This window comes from Hylobates moloch, unplaced genomic scaffold (assembly GCF_009828535.3).
Source record: "Hylobates moloch isolate HMO894 unplaced genomic scaffold, HMol_V3 SCAFFOLD_13, whole genome shotgun sequence".
Taxonomy (NCBI): domain Eukaryota; kingdom Metazoa; phylum Chordata; class Mammalia; order Primates; family Hylobatidae; genus Hylobates; species Hylobates moloch.
This window is the reverse complement of record NW_026652288.1, coordinates 28,029,235-28,051,868: the sequence shown is the minus strand read 5'-3', so window position 1 is coordinate 28,051,868 and position 22,634 is coordinate 28,029,235. Positions and strand designations below refer to the sequence as shown.

Here is a 22,634-nt window from a genome sequence, read left to right as displayed (position 1 = left end):
TGTGTGCAATTGAACCACACAGTCATCTAGTGATCTAAAGTATCAGGAAGGTTGCATTTTCCACTCAGTTGGACCTTGACTTCATAAAGACAAAGAGGGTCTAATAAGTTTTTTAACACATTTTTTTTTTTTTAGAGACAGGACCTCACTCTGTGAGCCAGGCTGGAGTTCAGTGGTCCAACCACAGCAAACTGTAACTTTGACCTCCTGGACTCAAGTGATCCTACTGCCTCAGCCACCCAAGTAGTTAGGACTATAGGCGTGTGCTACCATGTCAGCAATTTTTTTCATTTTTTCATAGAGACAGGGTCTTGCTACATTACCCAGACTAGTCTCAAACTCCTGGCCTCAAGGGATCCTCCTGCCTCGGCCTCCCAAAGTGCTGGGATTATAGGCCTGAGCCACCACATCCAGCCCTAATAATTTCTAAATGATTAATGGTCTCCATTTATTTCCAAACGCATATGCAGTCTGGTCCACTGGAAAGAAAGCTAGGCTGGGTGTTAAGAGAACATTTCCCAGTCAGTGGAAGAGGGGTGGCAGGACTAGAGGCAGCCCGTCTGGCCTTTCCGGCATCCAGGTTTCTAATCTGTGGAAGCAGGGCCACGTTCTACCTCAGATGTGCACTCGCCGAGCCCACACCGTGTCAGGCACTGTACAGGGCATCAGGGGTGGCGGGGTGACCCAGCTATGGGACCACGCCGTGTGGGAGAGTGCAGTGTGAAGGAGACGGACACGTGGGTAACCCCACATCAGGGCACCCATGGCAGTCCCACGGGCCGCAGTCCATGCAGCAGGGAATGGGCAGTGGAGGGGCATTTCCAGCAGCAGCTTGCTGTCAGCTGAGAGGTGAGGGAGAAAAGTGAGGGGAGGAGAAGGGAGGGGCTGCAGAGGAAGGAGGTGGGCACCCGTGCTCCTGGTCACCAGGCTTGCCTTCTAGCCCTGCCCCACCGACACCCACACAATCACAGTGACACCTTACGTGTCCAGATATCTCACCTCAGAGCAGTGGCAAGAACCAGGCAGGGCCACCAAGACCTGTCACCCTCAGCACTGCAAAGGTCTCATTGCCTCACCCACAGGGAGCCTCCCTCAGTCCATTTCATTTAGGATCTGGTCCTACTGAGCCTGGCTCTACCAGCTCCCAGCTCCCAGGAGATCAGAAGCAGCAAATCCGGAGCGGAGGAGCTAACCCAAGGGTAGGAGGCAGATTCACAGCAGCAGTGAGAAGAGAACAGAAAACTGCTCAGGAAGCACGACCACTCACCGGGGATCCTGTGCCGTAGGGCAAAGAGCCCCCCGCAATCCGACAGGCCCTGGAGTTGTCTCTAGAGCAGAGCAAATGCAGTGGCTGGTGCCACTGGCTGCCCGCCCCCTTCAAGTCAACTGCAGCCCTCTTTCCAATCTGGCCTTGGAATGCTCTGGCTCTTTCTCAGTGCTGGCCTCCACCATCGCCTCTGCAGCACTGAAATGTCAGCTCCTCTCTCTGGAAGCTCTCTTTCCCTGTGACTTCTGTGACATGTGGTGCCACAGCTGTCCTGCCTCTCTCTACCTCTCTCTGCCCTTCCTTCAGCACTCCCAGGCGCCATCGTCCTTGGGGTCACACAGAGCAAGGTGGGAACTCCCGGGCCTGCAGCACTGCTAGCCCAGCCCTCCCTCCCCTCAAACTTCCAGTCCCACGTCTCCAACCACCTGTGGGACACCCTACCTGTCACTCTGTAACTTAAACCAGTGTTCCAAATGGATGTTTTCATCACTTATGTATCTGAAAATGCTCTGACCAATTTGGTTTTCTGCAACAGAACCTTCAGTTTCCTTCTGAACCAGTTTCCATTCTCCCTAAACCCCTACGGTGAATTCATCCTCAAGGTTCCCGCTGCTAAGTCCCTCCATCCGTAGTGACTCCCATAGCTCCTGTCTTATCTTTCGATGGCACTGCTGCAGAAGCTGCTTCTCCCCTGGACATGAGGCCTCCTTTGCCTTTGTTTGCAGCTGCATTGATTCTCTTACAGTGTGAATCTCTGTCCCTTTCCTGACCAAGACCTTAATGTCCTCCAAACTCTCAGCCTGGTATTCAATGACTCACTATCTGGCTCCAAGTCATTAAGAAGAAAATCTGTTCACATTTTTTGAGATCATGCAACCCTTTGAGAAGCTAAGAAAGTTAAGGAAGCTAAGAAAGTTAAGGATCCTCTCCTCAGAGAAACTGCAGGTAAGACCCCCCACTGCAACCTGGGGATGTCACAGAGCCCCCTGAGCCGGCCATGGTCCAGGATACGAGCCCTGGATCTACTGCCTCTCCCTTCTTCTCATTTGACTACTTGCTCTTCCTCACACATGTCATTTGCCACCTCTGGGCTTATTCATGCTCAGGACAAATACTCTTGCTTCCATCAAGTCTTCCCTGGTCCCCAGGAGGTCGTCTCCCTGCACGCTGTCTGTGCTTCTTCCGGGGCACTTGTCCCATGCGCACAGGTCTTATCTGCCAGCCCCTGGAAAGCAGGAGCACATCCTGCTCCCAGTGATCTCCAGGCCTGGCCCAGCGTAGAAAGCACTCGGTGATGGGCTGTGGCTTTAATGTAACTAATGAGGACCACCAGCTTGCAAGAAGCAGTTACAGTATGTCCATTACAAGCTGTTTAAGGAGGCGGGAGAGGCTGGGTGCAGTGGCCCACGCCTGTAATCCCAGCACTTTTGGAGGCTGAGGCGGGTGTATCACCCGAGGTCAGGAGTTCAAGACCAGCCTGGCCAACATGGTGAAACCCCGTCTCTACTAAAAATACAAAAATTAGCCGGGTGTGGTGGTGGGCACTTGTAGTCCCAGCTACTTGGGAAGCTGAGGCAGGAGAATCGCTTGAGAATCGCTTGAACCCGGGAGGCGGAGGTTGCAATGAGCCAAGATCACGTCTGCACCATGGCACCCCAGCCTGGGTGGCAGAGCGACACTCTGTCTCAAAAAAAAAAAAAAAAAAAAAAAAAGAAGGTGGGAGAGAGAGCAACCCCAGAAAGACAACAGGTATAACATATTTAGGTACTGAGGAAGAACATTTTAGTCCATTCTCAAATTTCAAACTTTGCCAATAGTTAGTAAGAAAGAGCACCCTCTTCCATCCACCTGTGATCAGCACAGCCCCGAGCCAGCCAAACCGCCACCTTCTCTGGCACTCAGGACCTCAAAGCCCTTATCCATTAACGGCACCATGCCACAGTCACCCTTAATGCAAAAGGGGAGCTGTGATGTGGTAGAAAGAGCTCTAGACCTAGGCGAGGCCAGGCAGGGCAGGAGAAGCCCTGGGCTCTGTTCCCTGACGAAGAGTAGGGGTGATAAGGCCACCTGATGCCACACTCGCATGGGACAATGTGTGGGAGGAGACAGTCAACTGTTGGCTGCCACCCAGACGTGAGGGCCACTTATTCCTTCCATATGTTTCACCTGCTGCTATTTCCCCAGCAACATGGAAGTGCGGCTGGAGAGAGCCTTGTGGCCCCACTTCTCCAGAGGGTCTGAGATCGACAGGCTGCCACCACCTCTGCTGCATGGACTCTGTGGCCTGATGTGCACTGTGGAGTCTGGCCCATGCCAGTACCACTTTCAGGGAGGGCTGAATGTTCCCTAAGTTAGAGGTGAGGATGTCACCCTCCCTGACCTTACAGCTACGAACATCAAGGGGAGAGGCTGCAGCTGAGCTGCACTGTAGCCCCCACAGGTGCCTGACGAGCAGATGATGCTGGAGCCACTGCTGCCCTGGACGCTGGCCTGAGCTGGGCAGGGGTCGGGTCCGGGGAGCTCTCCACCTACCTCCCCAGGCCCAGAGTCACACTGGGTCCCGAGGCAAGCCTCATCAGCTCAGTTTTTCCTTGGAAACTTCTAGGGGAAGGGGCTACAACACTGCAAGCTTCTTACACAAAAAGGTCTTGGCAAGAGGGAGAATGTTTTAAAGGCAAGCTTTTTTCTTTTCAGAAAGTTCTAAAGTTTCCTGTTCTGTCCTGGGCTTTCCCTGCCAGGGCCAACTGCGTGCTGCCAAGAGGAAGCGTGGCGAGGGCTATTTAAAGGCATGATGCTACCAGCTGTTTTCGGCGAGTGCTTCTCAACTTGGATCCTCATTAAGTCAGTTAAGGGAGGGGGAGGAGGGGGAAAGGGAAAATGACAACTGGCTCCCACCCATTTATAGATTTTTAAAAACACTGTTTTCATTTATTTCACTTTTTATCAGAGAAAATGGAGAGCTGCCCAGAGTACAGATTGCTAATGGCAAGAGGTATCTGTCATCTTTGAAAAAACCTTTGACCCAGAGACAAAGTATGTAGTAGGCTTTAAAAGTGTAAGCGTGTTCTAGGGGATAGTGAGGTCTCCTTACCTCTCCATTAGCTGGCCAAGTAGGGCCCACAGGAGAGGGCCCTGAGTGTCAAGCTCCTCACTGAATGCACACTGGAAGGGAATCTATTTTTAGACGGCATTAGAGCTCAATATGCCTGAGGGCAAAATGAGGTTTGGGCCCTCTTCACAGATCTCAGTCTCTCTGCTCAGGGTTTCATAAAATTACAACTCAGTCCAACCCAGGAGTCTCAGTTAGGAGAAGAAAACGTAAAGACTGGGTAGGTTTTCAATGAATTCAGAGCAGAAGCAGGGCTGGCCCAGGCTTCAGCTCACAGGCATGGCATGGTGGAGGGAACTGAATCAGGAGTCAGGGGGTCTACTTTTGTGGGCCTTAGGCCCAGGGCAAATCTCTTCTGGGCTTCAGCTCCCTCACCTACAAAGCAGGGTGCCGTAACTGAGGGTCCTAAGGCCGGTGGACTGTAGAAGGTGAGGGTAGCCTGTGTGGGGCAGGCTCTGGAGCCAGGCAGACTGGGTTCGAGGCCTGGCCACACTCCTTACTCATTGATCATGAGGGCAAGTGACTGCAGCTTTAGTTTCTTCATCTAAAAGGTGGGAGTAACTGCCTACCTTAAAGGGTTCTTGTGAGGAGTGAATGAGATGGTCTGGGTAAGCGCTTGGCATGGTACCTGGCATAAGAGATGATCAACAGACGTCAACTATTATCATGGGTACCCACTGGGGCCAAGGGGAAGAGGCTCTGAGTCTGTGGAAACAGCCAGAAGAACGTGTGTGTGCAGAAGCGGGAAACCTGTGAGAGGTCTAGGGTCCTTGTCCTCAGTTAAGCCTTTCCCGAGGCTCCTTGGATCAGGCCCTCCCTTCTCACTGATCACACAGCTGGCAATCGCAGGCAGAGATAGCCAATCTCAGGCTTGGATACTCAGCCAAAGTCATAGGACACTGCGTGTCTTTTGCAATCCAGTCTAGAGCTGCTCATGGCATCCTTGTGGCATCAAAGGACAAACTCTGTAGCCAGAGGCACCTCCAGCCCTTGCCTGTCTTCTGCCCCCAAACCTGCCAGGTGTACTCCTTGTATGTGGTGTGCAGTTTTGGTCAGGGCTTGATCAAGACGCTGCAGCTCTTCCTAGAAGGGTATTTAGGAATCACATGGCTCCGGCTGCCAAGAGCAGGGTGTTGGTTGGCCTGGTCCTCAAACAGCTCTCCTTCTGTCCAGGACAACATGCATCGTCAAGGGGAGGCAGTGGGGGAAATGGAAAGAGCACTGCACTAGGAGGCACAGGACTCACAGCTCTAGCCCGAGCCCTGGCTCACTGTGTCATCCAGAACTGGGACTCCATTTCCTCACCTGTAACAGGATGATTTCTACTTAATGATCTTATGACCACCCAGTTATGGTCTGAGATATCATCCATGTGATCTTGAGCAAGCCACTTAACCCTTTTGTGTCTTGATTCTTCATCTATTAAATTCAGACACTAGCACCTCTTTTTTCAAAAAAGTTCCGGGATCCATGTGCAGGACATGTAGGTTTGCTGCATAATAAAAGTGTGCCACGGTGGTTTGCTGCACCTCTCAACCCAGCACCTAGGTATTAAGCCCCGCAGGCATTAGCTATTTATCCTGATGCTCTCCCAACGCTGCCCCCCCACCAACAGGCCCCAGTGTGTGATGTTCCCCTCCCTGTGTCCATGTGTTCTCATTGTTCAGCTCCCACTTATAAGTGAGAACATGTGCTTGGTTTTCTGTTCCTGTGTTAGTTTGCTGAGGATAATGGCTTCTAGCTCCATCCATGTCCCTGCAAAAGACATGATCTCCTTCCTTTTTATGGCTGCATAGTATTCCATGGTGTATATGCACCACATTTTCTTTATCCAGTCTATCATTGATGGACTGGGTTGATTCCATGTCTTTGCTATTGTGAATAGTGCTGCAATGAACAGATGCGTGCATGCATCTTTATAACAGAATGATTTATATTCCTTTGGGTATATGCCCAGTAATGGGATTGCTGGGTCAAGTGATATTTCTGGTTCTAGGTCTTTGAGGAATTGCCACACTGTCTTCCACAATGGCCAAACTAATTTACATTCCCACCAACAGTGTAAAAGCGTTCCTATTTCTCTACAGCCTTGCTGGCATCTGTTGTTTCTTGACTTTTTAATAATCGCCATTCTGACTGGCATGAGATGCTATCTCACTGTGGTTTTGATTTGGGTTTTCTCTAATGATCACTGATGTTGAGATTTTTTCATATATTCTTGGCTGCATAAATGTCTTCTTTTGAGAAGTGTCTGTTCATGTCCTTTACCCACTTTTTAATGGAGCTGTTTTTTCCTATAAATTTGTTTAAGTTCCTTGTAGATTTGGATATTAGACCTTTGTCAGATGGATAGATTGCAAAATTTTTCTCCCATTGTGTAGGTTGTCTGTTCATTTTGAAGACAGTTTCTTTTGCTGTGCAGACGCTCTTTAGTTTAATTAGATCCCATTTGTCAATTTTTGCTTTTGTTGCAATTGCTTTTGACGTTTTTGTCATGAAATCTTTGCCTGTGCCTATTTCCTGAGTGGTATTGCCTAGATTTTCTTCTGGGTTTTTGTAGTTTTGGGTTTTATATTTAAGTCTTTAATCCATCTTGAGTTAATTTTTGTATAAGGTGTAAGGAAAGGGTCCAGTTTGAAATTTCTGCATATGGCTAGCCAGTTTTCCCAGCACCATTTATTGAATAGGGAATCCTTTCCCCACTGCTTGTTTTTGTCAGGTTTGTTGAAAATCAGATGGTTGTAGATGTGCAATCTTATTTCTGAGGTGTCTATCCTGTTCCATTGGTTTATGTGTCCGTTTTTGTATGAGTACCATGCTGTTTTGGTTACTGTAGTAAAGTTTGAAGTCATGTGATGCCTCCAACTTTGTTCTTTTTGCTTAGGATTGTCTTGGCTATATGGGCTCTTTTTTAGTTCCACATGAATTTTAATGTAGAATTTTTTTTTTAATTCTGTGAAGAATGCCAATGGTAGTTTAATGGGAAAAACATTGAATCTATAAATTGCTTTGGGCAGTATGGCTATTTTCATGATATTGATTCTTCCTATCCATGAGCTTGGCATGTTTTTCCATTTGTTTGTGTCCTCTCTGACTTCCTTGAGCAGTGGTTTGTAGTTCTCCTTGAAGAGGTCCTTCACATCCCTTGTAAGTTGTATTCCTAGGTATTTCATTCTCTTTGTAGCAACTGTGAATGGGAGTTCATTCATGATTTGGCTCTCTGCTTGTCTACTGTTGGTGTATAAGAATGCTTGTGATTTTTGCACATTGATTTTGTATCCTGAGACTCTGCTGAAGTTGCTTGTCAGCTTAAGAAGCTTTTGGGCTGAGACAATGGGGTTTTCTAGATATAAGATCATGGCATCTGCAAACAGAGACCATTTGATTAACTCTCTTCCTATTGAATACCCTTTATTTCTTTCTCTTGCCTTATTTCTCTGGCAAGAACTTCCAATACTATGTTGAATAGGAGTGGTGAGAGAGGGCATCCTTGTCTTGTGCTGGTTTTCAAGGGGAATGCTTCCAGCTTTTGCCTGTTCGGTATGATACTGGCTGTAGGTTTGTCATAAATGGCTCTTATTATTTTGAGGTATGTTCCACCAATACCTAGTTTATTGAGAGTTTTTAACATGAAGGGATGTTGAATTTTATTGAAGGCCTTTTCTGCATCTATTGAGATAATCATGTGGTTTTTGTCTTTAGTTCTGTTTATGTGATGAATTGCATTTACTGATTTGCATATGTTGAACCAGCCTTGCATCCTGGGGATGAAGCTGACTTGATTGTGGTGGATAAGCTTTTTGAAGTGCTGCTGGATTCAGTTTGCCAGTATTTTATTGAGGATTTTTACACTGATGTTCATCAGGGGTATTGGCCTGAAATTTTCTTTTTTTGTTGTGTCTCTGCCAGGTTTTGGTATCAGGATAATGCTGGCCTCATAAAGTGAGTTAGGGAGAAGTCCCTCCTTTTCAATTGTTTGGAATAGTTTCAGAGGAAACAGTACCAGCTCCTCTTTGTCCCTCTGGTAGAATTCAGCTGTAAATCCATCTGGTCCCGGGCTTTTTTTGGTTGGTAGGCTATTTATTACTGCCTCAATTTCAGAACTTGTTATTGGTCTATTCGGGGATTCAACTTCTTCCTGGTTCAGTCTTGGGAGGGTGTATGTGTCCAGGAATTTATCCATTTCATCTAGATTTTCTAGCTTATTTGCACAGAGGTGTTTATAGTATTCTCTGATGGTTGTTTGTATTTCTGTGGGGTCAGTGGTGATAGCCCCTTTATCATTTTCTTTTCAAGGAGGTTGTGAGGAGAATGGAAATGTGTATCAAGTACCAAGCCCAGGGCCCCACACACGGCAAGTTTCAGTAGGAGGTGGTAATGCTGCAAAGGTGGTGGGAGTAGTTGGGTTATTATTGGATAGTTTTCATCTGCATAGTTTTATACAAGTGGGGCAGGGTTAGTGAACACTGCAGAGCCCCGAGCAAAAAGTGCCATAGACAGTTTTGTCGCGGGACATGAGGGCCTGTTCCTCTCGGCCACCCCTCTGCCCTCTAGCTCAGGAAGCATAAGTTATCAGGGGTAATGCCCGGAAAATGACGTAACGGTTGGGTTCTAGAGAAGGGGATCTCAGGAGACTGAGGAAAGTTAAGACAGGGAAACATCAGGGAAATGCTCAGAGGCCTTGGGGTTGAGGCCAGTAGGAAACTTTGTTCAATGAAGTCTCATCAAAAGGGTTCTTTCCTACTGGAATTACAGTGCTTTATTGATTCAATAGATCTTTTCAAAAGAATAAAAATCCATAAAATAGACATCTGACAAACTGAATCAATATAGCTTTAAATAAATGAAAACAAAACACAGAATATACAACCCAAAGAGGTTGGGGACTGGCAGCGGGGAGGGAGCACCTAAGGCAGTGAAGCTTTGCAAAGGTGGTGCTCACAACACTACTGGGTGTGGCAGGGTCATGCTCCCCATTTTGCAGACGAGAAAATAGAAGCTTAGCAAGTTTAGTTAAGATACCTGCCAATGTCACTCCAACCCCAGAGCCACTAGAGCCCAGCCCCGTGAATGAGACCCTGTGGTCTTGTTGCTGTTAGCCTCCTTTACTTGGAACTTTTTATTTTGCAAGAGCCTAACAGTTGCCTTCCTCCAAAACAGGACTTGAATTCTGGAATTCAAAAATGCTTTTCTTTGGGTAATTGTAAGATGAGCCTCATGATGTTTGCTAGAGTCAGGCCAATGTGGTGGTAGGGTGGGGTGTGGTAGGAGAAGCGGTTCAGGGACACAGCCCTCACTGTCAGGAAATCAAGGGCATAAATCAAGTCAGAGGTCATTTTTGCAAATAGAGGCAAGTTCCAACATCTAAGGCTCACTGCTTTTTCCAGTTTTCTTCTGCAGCTGTGACTTCAACTGGCACATGTTTTTAATCAGTCATATGAAAACCGACTGTGGTCTGAAAATCAAAGCAGTCCTGTAAATAGTGTAAGACAAGTCCTGCTAATCATGCCTCGTGGTCTTGCCTTGTCCTCATTGTCCTGAACCGCCACTGTAAATTCTGACTCACTTGGGGTTACTCGCCTCATGTCAAAGGGCCTCGTGTCAAAGGGTCATCCTCACAACAGGATGGCTACAAAGAGACCTGCTTCTGTTTCAATGCCCTTCGCCCCAAACCCTCCAAAGGCCCCTGTGACAACTGCCATCCAACTCTGGGTGCCTTGGTGAGTGAGTGACTGGCATGATGGGAGCTTGTTTTGTAATTATGCCTCGGGCGATGGCAGCCTGGCTCTCGGGTGTGGGCTTTAGGAACAAACAAGTGCTTGTAACTGGTTCATGTACACAGTCAATCTTGCTAAATGCGCCAACCCCTGAGCATGCCTGGTTTGTTTTCAGGGGGTCTAAGCTTGCAAAACAAGGAAATTAACAAACTTGAGACGCAAAGGCTTGATATCTCAGTGGGAACACAGTGCTCTGTGCCTCTGCTCACAGCTTCAGGCAGAGGCCCTTGCCCTCAGCTGGAATCAATCTCCCCTCTACTCGATTCCACAGCATGCCGGGCCTCCAGCCTTGGGCTGGGCTATGTCTGCCTTGCGTTTGAGATATTTAGATTGGTGTCTAGACTGCAATTTATACAGCTCGGCCTCCTCGCCTGTGAGAAGGCTGACTGTGGTCTTAGTATGTGCTGAATTAAATCAAATGCCATTTTAGGAGGACTTCAACAACAACTGACTGAGATCCATTTCTAGACATCAAAGTATTGGGATGAATTCTGGTTCCTGCTAAATCACAGGGTATTTTTAAATACTTACCAAAGTGATCAAAATTACTGAGCAGTTCTCTCTCCCTCTGAGGCCCTCCAAGGAGGCCCTCTGGAGCTTGGCCAGTTCCTCTGGGGCTGGGGCAGCTTGCAGCCAGTTTTTGCAACTGCAAAGGCCAGGACTTGCTCCCACGGGCTGCAGGCATCTCTGCTCCCTTGGCATCCCCTGGTGCAGCAGATGAGAAGGAGGAGGAGAAGGGAGGGCCAGCTGGCTAAATGGAGGGAGGGACAGGGTAGTCCTAATGGGCTCCTGAGCCTCCACTGGCCATGGGACCAGCTTCCTTCTCTGGCGTTCATCACAGATGTATGCACGCATCTACACATACCAACCATTCTCTCACACCCTGGGAGAAGCTCCCTGAAGGCAAAGCCCATGGGTCGTATTCATCCATCTTTGCATCCCCAGCCTGGAGTATAGTGTCCAACACACACCAGCTCAATAAATATTTCTCAAATGCAAGCATTTGGCTTACTTAAGATATACTTTAGAATGACACAATGTTGTAATAGAAGGAAAAAGGAAACCGCCGAGGTCAAACATTACAAGGAAGGGGAAGGGGAGACTAAGGGCGGGAGGTTAGGATGGTTCCTGTGACATTGCATATCCTAATGATACGTTAGCATAGATCATCCCTGTAAGTGCCTAGACAGCAGAATTTGGGGATGGTTCACCCTTAGTGCCCTTGGTCCTCACCCTGTCAGAAGCTCCCAGAAGGTGAATGTCAACTTGGTGCTAAATGAATGCCTCCCTGCCCAGGGGGTTGACCTGAGGCCCCAGAGCTAGTAGGCGGAGCGTGAGCCAGTCCTCTCCATCCCCCTCCCTCTCGGACTGCCGTGCCCATCATAACCTGCTTGATGAGAGGCAGGAATGGCTGTGTGGCACTGAGAAAGGCTGGGAGGATGGGTGCACCTGGCTGGGCTGGGGCTGGGAACGAGGCCAGGTGGTGGGTGTGGGGGGCTAAGGAATGTGCTGCTGCCTGGGGCCTGGGAACCTAGAGAAGAGCCCTAGCCCTGGGTTTATCTTGTCTCCCCATCTGCACCTGCCTGGTGTGCCCAGATGGTGAGTCCTCTGCTCACTCTGCCCTGGGCTGCAAGAGCAGGCGCTCAGCACAGGCCATGATGTGCTGATGGCCACGTGGCTGCCTGGGGTGGGGTGCAGGGAGCTCGCCACAGTCCCGGCCAGGAGGAGGGCTACTCAGGCAGCTCACCTGCTGGGAAAAGTGGGCCACCTGTCCGATGGTGGTGAGTCACCACCAAGCTCACAGATTACCCTCCACTTTTTAGTCATCAAAAGGGGAAAAAACCAAAGGGTAACCCTCAAAGAGGAAGTGCCCAGGGACCCAGCAGAGCTGACCCTGGAATGTAGGTCCAGGCCCCAAGTCACACCCCAGCTGGGACAGTGCTCTGAGGTTTGTGCGCAGCACTGCCAGGCATTAGTCTCCACAGCAAAGTGCAAGACTCCCAAAGGAGGGCCTAAGGAACACTTAGGAGATCAACTCCTTGGGGCCTCTAACCTTCCCCTCCCCTGAGTCTCTCTACGGCTTTGAAGTGTTATTTGCCTGGCTGTAAGTTCAGTTTCTTCCACCAGATCTCAGCATCCAGAGGCCAGAGCTCATGGCTTCCACAGGTGCTCAGGCCCCTGGATGCTGGCTTTTGCACACAGCTTTTGGTCACCCAACACTCTGGGACATTCACCCCCGTGGCTGGGTGTTTGAGGATGTGGGGGAGGGGCAGGAAGATGGCCGTGGTCCCTCCTCTCTTCACCCTCATCTCCCTGACAGCCAGAATCACACCCCAGACACCTGGCTCTCTGGGCTTTCAGACAGAAAAGCAGCAATTCCCAAAAAAGAAACTACTCAATGGGAGAGGGTGTCCAAGCTCCACCCTCCCTGCTGGGGTACAGTGGCCTTCTGGAGACAACGGCCTTTGGTAACAAGAGTAATTCTCATAACAGGAACTTCAGGTGGGCTCTGCTGGGGTAGGATGTGGGAAAGTTCCATGCAGGCTGGCAGGTGACAGAATGTCTGGCTGGAAGGGGCCTTAGGAGTCTTCTGTAATCACGCAGTAGAGAGGCTGGGGGCAAGCACAGGAGGAGGAGATGCACCTGCTATGCTGGGCTGCAGGGCTCACTCCACACTGCACCAGCTTGGGCCCTGCACATGCTGACAGCAGGTAGCTCTGCGGCCCCAGGCTTCCATTACAGAGAGGGAGGGAGGGAAGGAAAGGAAGGGCATATATGCAACGTGGATGAATGATATCCACACGTGGTGTAAAGTAGGCTTGTTCAAACAGTGGATCACAAAATCCATTTAGCGGGTTCTGAGCAGCATTAAAATAAAGTGAAATAAAATCAGAGTGCACTGTATGTGGCACTTTTGTTTTAGTTATATATACTGGATTCAAACGTAAAATATCTTGTGGATTGTGGTTCAAAACAAAGTCTGGAAGCCATGAGTATAAGGAAAGGCAGGTGCCTACTACATGCCAGATATCATGCTACTTGTTTTCATGTGTATTATTTTATATTTACTCCTTCTAACAGGCCTACTACCAGGCAGGTGATTCTATTTTTGCCAAAAATAAATCTATGATCAGAGATGGAAAGTAAGTTTTCTTTTCTTTTCTTTTTTGAGACAAGGTCACTCTCTCTGCACTCTGTCACCCAGGCTGGAGTGTGGTGGTGCGATCTTGGCTCACTGCAGCCTCGACCTCCAAGGCCCAAGTGATCCTCCTGCCTCAGCCTCCCGAGTAGTTAGGACTACAGGAGTGCACTACCACGCCCAGCTAATTAATTTTTTTTTTTTTTTTTTGTAGAGATGGGGTCTCGCTATGTTACGGGTCTCACTATGTTGCCCAGGCTGGTCTCAAACTCCTGAGCTCAAGTGATCCTCCTGCCTCAGCCTCCCAAAGTTCTGAAATTATAGGTGTGAGCCACCATGTCTGGCCCAAAGTAACTTTTCTAAGATCACACAGCTAATAGGTGGCAATGCTAGTTATGAATCCAGAGCTGCTTGACTCCAAAGGGCACATTCTTTCCATGCCACCATGATTTCCAGTGGCAAGTGTACTGTCCACTGAGTCGGGAGCCTTGGGTTCTGTCCCTGGCTCTGCTGTATCATGGTGAATCACTGCTCTGTTTTCTCATCTATGCAGTAAGGGAGTAAGATAAATAATTTCTAAAATTTTTTGATTTCGTGCTCTCTCCCATCCCAAACCTCATTGTGGCTGTATTTTAGTCTCCTCCATTAAACTTTTCCTAGAGCTGCCAACAGCTCAGTAATTAATTTCGAGGGCTACTTACTGCCAACCCCCATTGCACCTACATTTGTCCTACAAAACCCCCTAAATGGCCCTCCCTCTGGTAGCTGTGTGTCTACAGGTATTGACTGGTGCTGTTCGCTCTCATCTTTGGATCTGCATCATGTAGCTTTTCAGCAGAATTATGACTGTGATAACAAGAGACTCAAGGGATGACCTTGACCTCCCTCTCATGGGCCCATGTGGTTCTTGGAAGTGCTAGGGCACCCTAATGAAGAATGCAGGCTACTCTGAGTATCTGGGGGAAGGAAAAGAAGTTCAAGAAGGAGGGTGCGTGCAGTCCACCCAGGTGACATGTGAGGGACCACAAATGTTCTCTAAATAATGAGCCCCAGAAGAGCAAAGGAAGCCCAGAAGGTTCCTGTAACATAAAGGTCATCTTAAAACTCCCTAGGGTTGATGAGGAGCAATATCTCTGTGAAGTGTTGTCACAGGGGAGGTATCATCATCTCGCATAGTCAAACTGTGGACTTGGCATGGGGAGCTTGAGCTGTGATTCTAGCTCTGCTTTTCTCTGCTATGCCACTTTGGAGAAGCCACTTCACCTCTCTGTACCCCAGAGATGCCTCATCTGCAAAGTGAGGGGATGGTTTCTGAGGTCACTGCTCAGTCTAATATACTATTATCCATTATTGTTATTTCTGCTTTGGTATTAATCCAACCACTTTAGCCAGAGACAGTTTCTTAAGTGGAAGCAGTAATGTAACAAATGACCTCTCCTGGCGCTTTGCTAGAGGGGTTCCCTCAAGAGCCTTCACAAGCATCATCAGAGGTGCTGCACAGGTCTGAGCCGTCTGTCTGCCCTTTGTCTCCAGATCTGACTTAGGACCCCAAGAATGCTGGCCAGTATCCATCCTGCTCATGTTCCTTCCACCTTTCAAATCAGCAGACAACTAAACATTCACACATTCATGGGCCACTCCTGTGCTAGTAATGGGCTGGTTCCTGCAGGGGTAAGGGACCACATTTGGGCAGGGCCCTGGCCCTCAGGGGACACACAGTCACTTGACTCCCAGAGCAGAGAGAGCTGTGTGCTCACCCTGGATGAGAGTGGGGGGCTCTGCTTTCACAGCCATGGGCAGAGCCCTCCTTGGCCTGCCCCTTCTTACTGCTATTGCTTTGGAAGAGCAGGAGCAAACTTCCTGCCTTGGGCTGGCTTTCTTTTCTGCTCAGAGGTATGTGGGGGTATTATCCAGCAGGCCAGACGTCTAGCCCCTTTAATGACAATAATGATAATTTACATTTATACAAGGCCTTTCATCGGGGGATTTTAATTGTATCACAAACAATAATTAATTTCCCTTTGCAAGTCTGGCAGCCAGCTAAGCAGGAGCCCCTTTACTCTGCAGGTGAAGGGTGCTTTCCTGGGCCTGCAACATGCTGGGGGTCTCCCACCTACCTGACACCTACCCACCCTCAAGGCCTGGCCTAAGCATCAGGGCCTGCGGCCGCCAACCACAGCCCATGACTGCTTGTCCTGCCTCTGAAGCTCCACAACACGAATTGTTGAGCCACTCATGTGGTGCTAACCAGAGAACCTTGCTGTTGGGCGAGACCTTAGGATCTTGTCCAAGGCAGGGCTTGGCCCAGCAGCACTTCTGGGGGGTGATCCTCGCCCTGCCGGGACACCTTTCGTGATGGAGAGTGCATTGCTCAAAGGTGTCTCTAAGGGTTACAGGGTTCTTCTGTCTCCCGAACTGGAATCTGTCCCCTCAAAATTTCTGCCCATGGATCCCAGTTCTGCTCTCTGGAATGAAGCAATCCTACATAAACTGTCTGGGGTTGCTGGTTGATGTTTCTGGTTCATAAGTTGTCTACTTCTGTGGTCACCCTTGGGCAGAGCTTGGTAGCTCATACTTCACTGAAGTTCAGGGACACTTGTGAACTGAATGGTAGGGGCAGCTGGAAGCTCCATCACTGGGGAGTGCCTAGCTTTAAATGCAGCACTCCAGACTACTCTGCCCCAGTCTCAGTGGTATAAACACTGGAGGCTTCTGAGTTTGTTTCACTGGGGCTGCACCTCAGTGACACAGAAGTACCCTAATTTTCTGTTGAATGACTGAATGACCAGCCTTCCTTCCTAAGGATCTACTATTCTTAAGTTCATGCAACCACTGTCAATTGCAGGGACTCGTTTTTGGAGATCAAGCCAGACAATAATCGATTTAGTTTTTTTTTTTTTTTAAACTCACTTTATCAGAATAAATATTTGGTGCTAAACGTGAGGAGCAGATGCATCAGTGCTGAGCTGGGAACTGACCCAGGACGAGGAACTCCACAATCCTCCTCTTCTGCAAGCAGTGGGAGGCAAAGGTGGGGCAGAGGGGCAGATGAAATCCTTTGCTAAGTTTATTTTTAAAAAGCTAGCTCTTCTGGGGAAACCAACACTCCCTAGAGTGATTTCTGGGTCCCGCTGGTTTGCTTTTTCCCTGAAAAGACACCGGCCCTCCTTCTGCCAAGAGCACATTGTTTGGGTGAGATTTTTCTCACAGTGGCTTACCATGGAAGGAATTTCGAGCATGCATTAAAGGCTGTTGTTTTCCTAAAACCTGCGCAGTATGAACAAGAGGTTTGGCTAGTGGTGACACAGCCTCATTCTGCTTAGATTTCACACGATTCCTATTTTCTGGCCTAGAATCAGGGGTGATCATTTATGGCTTGGGTTTGGCCTGGGTCATAGATCTAGGGGATGCTTGGGAAAAGAAACATGGGTTAGAGATGGAATCTCCTGGTGTCATTCTGTGGCAAGAGGAACACGTGGCAATCATTCCCTATCTGATTAAGTGGGAAGAACATGGATTTTGGAGTAAGAGAAAACTGAATTTAAATGTGGATCCATTACTTACTAGCTGTGTGTCTGGAAAAGCCCCCGAGTCTCTGTTTCTCTCCAGTGACCCCACAGTAGTTGTTATGAGGCAACAGTGCCAGGCACATGGTAAGAACTCAAACCTTGGTTTCCTTCCTGCCCACCCCTCCACTGCCATCATACAGCTACGAACACACACACACTGAGGACCTCCTGTTTCACGTTAACTCAACAAACAGTTATTGAACAGCTCTTATTGACAAGGGCCTGGACCTCCTGGGAACACTGTCCAACTAGTGTCTGGTACCAATAGGTATGTATATAACATTTGTTGAATAAGTGAATTAACTAACTTGATACTTGCTATTTTATAGTTTATAATGTGCTTTCAAAATAATCTCATTTTAATCCAAGCAACAATCATGTGTATGAAATCGATCCCATTAATCTACTCCACCCATATACATGAAAGAGCAGGCTTGGAGAGGAGCAACTTGCCCAAGGCCAGGCACATGATAAAGGCAGAGCAGGACTTGGAAGCTGCAAGCCCGTGTCCTGATGACAGCACACTGCCAGCCCTGGAGGGTCTTCCTGCCTTCTGCAGCCACTGAGGGCTAAGGCTGAGCAGGAAGGGCACGGCTCTGGGTGCACCCATGTTCCACTAGAAGGCACTCTGCTGAGTGATGCTGCCAACTTTTGCCTGGCCACGGCAGGCTGCAGCTAAATGTGAGGACATCACCATGGGCCTGGTGACATGGAGTAGTAAGTTTCTGAAATTGGAGACATCTGCCAGCAGTCAGGTTTCTTTCTCTCAGGCCCTGGGCCCCAGTCCTGCCCTGATGTGCAGAGATGTTTCCAGGTTGACTTCACTGGGCTCCCACTGCCCTTCTCAGAGTGTGCGACAGTGCTGACATGCAGGTACTGTCCTTTACCTTCCTGTCACATCCTTCTAGGTCACAGAGAAGAAGTGCGATGGGCGCAGGACTCTAACTGTTCCTTAGCATGGTGCTCTGCACATTTCAGGGGCTCACAACAGGGACAAACTGCATTCCTTCTTGTTCCCAGTAGGCTCTTAAAACCAAGTAAGGGGACAGGAAGCAGATACTGGGTCCTGGGCTGCTGTCGGCTCGCTGCCTCTTTCTTCCCACTCCTCTAGCCTCTGAGCTGCTGGGAACCGCTGATAGATGCAGAATTAAAAGGGTAGGACAGGAGTCTTTCAAAGTTTGCCCATATGGCTGGCCCAAAGACAATTTCCAGCATGAATTGAGCGGTGGAAATCGGATCTGACCACAATGCTGTAGCACCCACAGAGTTCATCACAGTCTTCTCCAAGCCATTCTGACAACACTCCCTGCCGAGGGTGGGTGTCCCGGCGGAATGCCGCCACAGCACACACTGCGCAGTGGGGAACCCAGTGCCTCAGGAGTGAGGTCACTTCCTCCACTGTGAGCCTGTCTATTCTGGACCTCTGAGCACATTTCTCTGTGCTGCAAGTGTATTGCCTTTGAGGTTGAACCGTGTGGAAAATCATGTGCACTCCTTGAGCTGAGCTGAAGCTGGCAGGAGGAGCCAAGGCTTGGGCTCTCCTGCATAAGCACCTGGCCCAGAGCAGGGCCTACAGCGTCTGTGGCCAGAGGACCAACTCTCTGCTCCCAGCATGGGGCACCAATCCTTCAGCCCTGACACCAGCCACACTTGCCTTGCAGTGTTGCTGAAGGGGACAGGGAAGAAGAGGTGTGCTGGTGACTAGCCTAGTCCGCTGTGTCCTCAAAGACCAAGGCCAAGCAGAGTTAACCTGTTGTTGTCCAGCTAGAACCCTGAGGGGACCCCACAGACTTCTAACATGCCAGGTACAAGGGGCGCAGGGAGCTGTGCATTTGGAAGTGCAGCTTCTGCCCCGCACAAAGGCATCAGGCCAAGAGAGCAAGTAGGGGCTGAAATTGAGCCTGTGCTCTGCATGCTAAGCTGTGTGCTCACCCAGGGACAGAGGCCCAGACAAAGGGACAGCTTCTTCTTTACCTAAAGCTAACTCTGCACCAACCCAAAGGGGGAGCCTTTTCTTTGTTTGCACAAAGGTTCTTACCAAGATGACCCTGAGAAACCCATTCAGTTTTGTGTGTTGGGTTCCCTATTACACACCTGGTGCACTAACATGGGCATGGGGAACTTCACTGGGACGCAATTCTGTAAATTAGAACCTTGTTTGGATGGGCTTTGGGGTAAGAAAGTGAAGATTTCTTCCTTCCTAATTTGCATTTTTAAAGGCATCTTCAGAACCCATTCTTGTTCTCCTGGCCACAGCCTACTGCACTGCCCCACCGCTTAGAGTTAATCTTTTCCATCCCATTGCTTAGGCTCAGAAACAAAGGCAAACACAGACAGCCCAGGGGTGAGGTGGAGTTTGGGCAGCCCTACAGGTTCTCCAGGACAGCATTTGGCTCCCTTTCCTGCCGTGTTTATCAAGCAGACGAATCAGCATTCTCTTCCAGGTGGGCACAAATGGGTGTCCCACCTCAAACCATGCCACTAAAGACAGTCATACCTACACAGCTGGGATATCTTTTCTCCAAAACTGCTGGACACCATGCATACCAGAGCCATTAGACCAATAAACAAATACAGACACACAGCAAAATAAACTCTGTAAAAATACAGCAAAATAAGCCCCGCCCTTTGTAAAGTTCAACAATCTCAAAGCATGCTTTGTTTTGTTAACTACTACAGGATGGAAAGAGGCCCTTTCCAGTTAGCCCCTATTCCAGGAGCTCTTCCTATTCAAGAATTGCCTCAAGTTCAAGAGTCATAGAACACTGGATTTGAAAACCCTAGAGATCATCTAGGTCAGGGATCAGCAAACTCTTTCTGTAAAGGACCAGATAATCAATATTTGCAGCTTCGCAGGCCATACCTGTATTCTATTATAACAATTCAACTCTGGCCTTGGAGTGATAACAGCCATAGATGATATGTAAATCAATGAGTATGGCTGTGTTCCAATAAAACTTTATTTATAAAAACAGGCAGCTGGCTAGCTTTGCCCTCAGGCTGTTGTTTGCCCAACCCTTATCTAGTCCAGCCCTTCCTTGTACAGAGGAGAAGAGATGAGGTCGCTCCTTCACAGTCAGGGTCATTTGGAGATCCACCCAAGACCAAGACCTGACTTGCAAGGCTTGGTGGGAGGAACACAGATACTACTGCTGGCCTCAGGGCCACCAAGGCAGAGGCCAAAATGGCTGCTTGGATAACTAGCGATTGACTAACATGTCCAACTTCACCAGGAAGGACCAAAAAGCAAGTGGAAAATCACAAGTTAAAATCTATCCACAGATTAAATCTACAGGTTAAAATCAAATGGGATTGGAAAGACAACCTACATATCAAGCTCAGCCTGCAGAGATATAACCATCGGTTACAGCCTCTTAAGTGTATGCTGCTAGTGTTCATTCATCAGTTAGGCATAATCTTAAAACGTCTCTGGTGAAGAAAAGGCTGGGAAATGGGGGGAAACAGGAACTGGAAAGCCACTGGCACTTGTCTGTGAACAATATGAGAAGAAAACAGCAAATTCATGTTTTCCAGTCAGCAGCTAGTCAAACCTCTAACAGTACGTAAGTGGTCAGAGAGAACAAGCCCTCTCATCCAGGGCTGAGAACAGGTTGTTTTGGCTGTCAAGCATTTTCAAAACAAGTTTTCTTGGTCTCATGACAGGTTGTGGCAAGAATAAGAAAATAAAAAGAGTGGAAGATCCCATGATCGCTGCCCTGGGCTCCCATGTGGGCTGGCCCTGCCTGCACAGTCAGGTTTGCCTTCAGTGTTCAGATGAAGCTGGTCTTAGGGTTAATACCACCTTGCCAGTGACACCATTGAACAAAGTGATTCCTCTAAGAACTCTCTGGCAGCCAGATAATTTTTCTAGTCTGGGAGGAATAGGTCAAAGTCACTCTTAAGCCCAAGGGTGCTATTCGGCTTGAAACTACGCCCTGCTTTGTTTTAATTTTTACCTCATGTTACGTGGATGAATTATTCCCCTGAAACCGAAGTGAAAAGCTATCTGCTCTGAGTTGGATTTTTCCATTTCAACCGCAGGACGCTTGGTCAGGGTGGGGCAAAGAAAGCAGTGAGGAGGCACTAATGGGGACAGCCATGAGCCGGCTGGTAGAGAAAGTGCCATTAGCTCCTAGCAGCAGTGGTCCTGCTCGCTCTTAGGAGAGGAGGGTCAAAGCATAAAGCTGAGCATGGCAGTGCCAAAGGACACGCAGCCAAGCGGGGGTCTGGGGGATACTCATCAGGTAATCCAGTGAAAATACCCAGAAACCAACCAACAAGGGTGCCGAGAATACTCAGATCCCCTGAGCTATTACTGGAGAGCCCAAAGTAGTAGACAGACACCTAGACCTGAGTTCAGACTCAAAATCTGTGACCTTGGGCAGAATTCTCCCTTGTTTCATTTCTAAAGTGAAGCAGCTGGATTATCTTTCTGGCTTCGATATCATGATCCTCGGATTGCCAGGGCACAGAGCACTGAGTCTGTTCCTATCACGTTTGGATGGCTGTGTCAAGTCACTCACACACGCATCTCCCCACAAGGGATAACTCAAGTTCCCGCTGTGAGCAATGTTCCTGGAAGAAACTTGAAGAGGACGCTCTGCCCTGAGACATGCTCGTATTCTATGAGACACGTTATCAGACCACAAAGGCTATCTTCATTCTACCAATTGACTGTGGGAATGTTCTGAAGAAAGCAAAGAAAATCCCCCATAAGGCCTTTAAGTTGGAGGAGGGAAAGGCTGATGTGTGTTCTTGCCCAGACAGAGGAGGCTGAGGATATGTGAAGGCTGGTGCAAGACATTCTTCCTTGCTTCACCCCCACTCCCACCCCCATTTCCACTCCCACTCCTGCTCCCAAACATGCACAGTGGGACCCATTAGAATTGATGTTTCTGCCCAGGAAGTGATTTGAAGGCGCTGCTCAAAGCCTGCTGCGTGGAGCCTTTATCACCTGAGAGACAAGGCTAGCAGGCAGGTGCGCCTCCTTCCCCAAATATGGGGAACAGGTTTGTTCTGGCTGATTCCTGACCTGCCCCTCAATACAGGATGCCTGGTTAAATCTGAATGTCAGATAAACGACTTTTTAGTATAAGTGTGTCCTAAATACTGCATGGGGCATACTTACACTAAATTATTTGTTGTTTATTTGAAATTTAAGTGTAACTGGACATGTTGCATTTTTAATTGCTAAATCTGGCAATCCTAATTCTGAAGATCGAGAGTGGGGTCTCTAAAAGCCCTGGGCATGGAGGTGGCAAAGAAGGGGTGAAAGAACCCAAGCCAAACATTCCTTTATAGTGTTCCATGAGCGTGACCCTTAGTTTTTAACTGTGTTTATTAATATTTCCAAGGCCAAGAAGGATCTATTATGATTTACATATCAACACCAAAACAGATCATTATACCAATATGTAATTTGTAAACTTACAAAAAACCTGGCTGGGTGAGGCGGCTTATGCCTGTAATCCCTGCACTTTGTGAGGTTGAGATGGGAGGATTGATCGAGCCCAGGAGTTAAAGACCAGCCTGGGCAACATAGCGAGACTCCACCTCTAAAAAAAAAAAAAAAAATCAGCCCAGTGCTGTTGCATGGACCTGTAATCCTGGTTACTTGGGAGGCTGAGGTGGGAGGATTGCTTGAGCCCAGGAGTTCAAGTCTGCAGTGAGCTATGATTGCACCACTGTACTCCAGCCTGGCAACAGAGTGAGACCCTGTCTCCAAAAAGGAAAGAAAAGAAAGAAAGAAAAAAAAAAAACACCACCACACACA

General features: G+C 48.5%; 1 protein-coding gene across 7 annotated transcripts in view; it reads right to left on the bottom strand.

Annotated features, from left to right (window-relative positions):
- BABAM2 (BRISC and BRCA1 A complex member 2) overlaps positions 1-22,634 on the bottom strand; it is a 576,872-nt gene that overhangs the window by 447 nt on the left and 553,791 nt on the right. For 3 of the 7 annotated variants that reach the window (XM_032172579.2, XM_032172577.2, XM_032172576.2), the window contains one exon: positions 10,685-10,858. The exons of the other annotated variants lie outside the window; for them this stretch is intronic. In XM_032172579.2, the coding sequence (XP_032028470.1) occupies positions 10,699-10,858 (160 nt within the window). In that variant the 3' untranslated portion in view covers positions 10,685-10,698. The remainder of the gene's footprint in view (positions 1-10,684; positions 10,859-22,634) is intronic. 7 annotated transcript variants of the gene reach the window in all.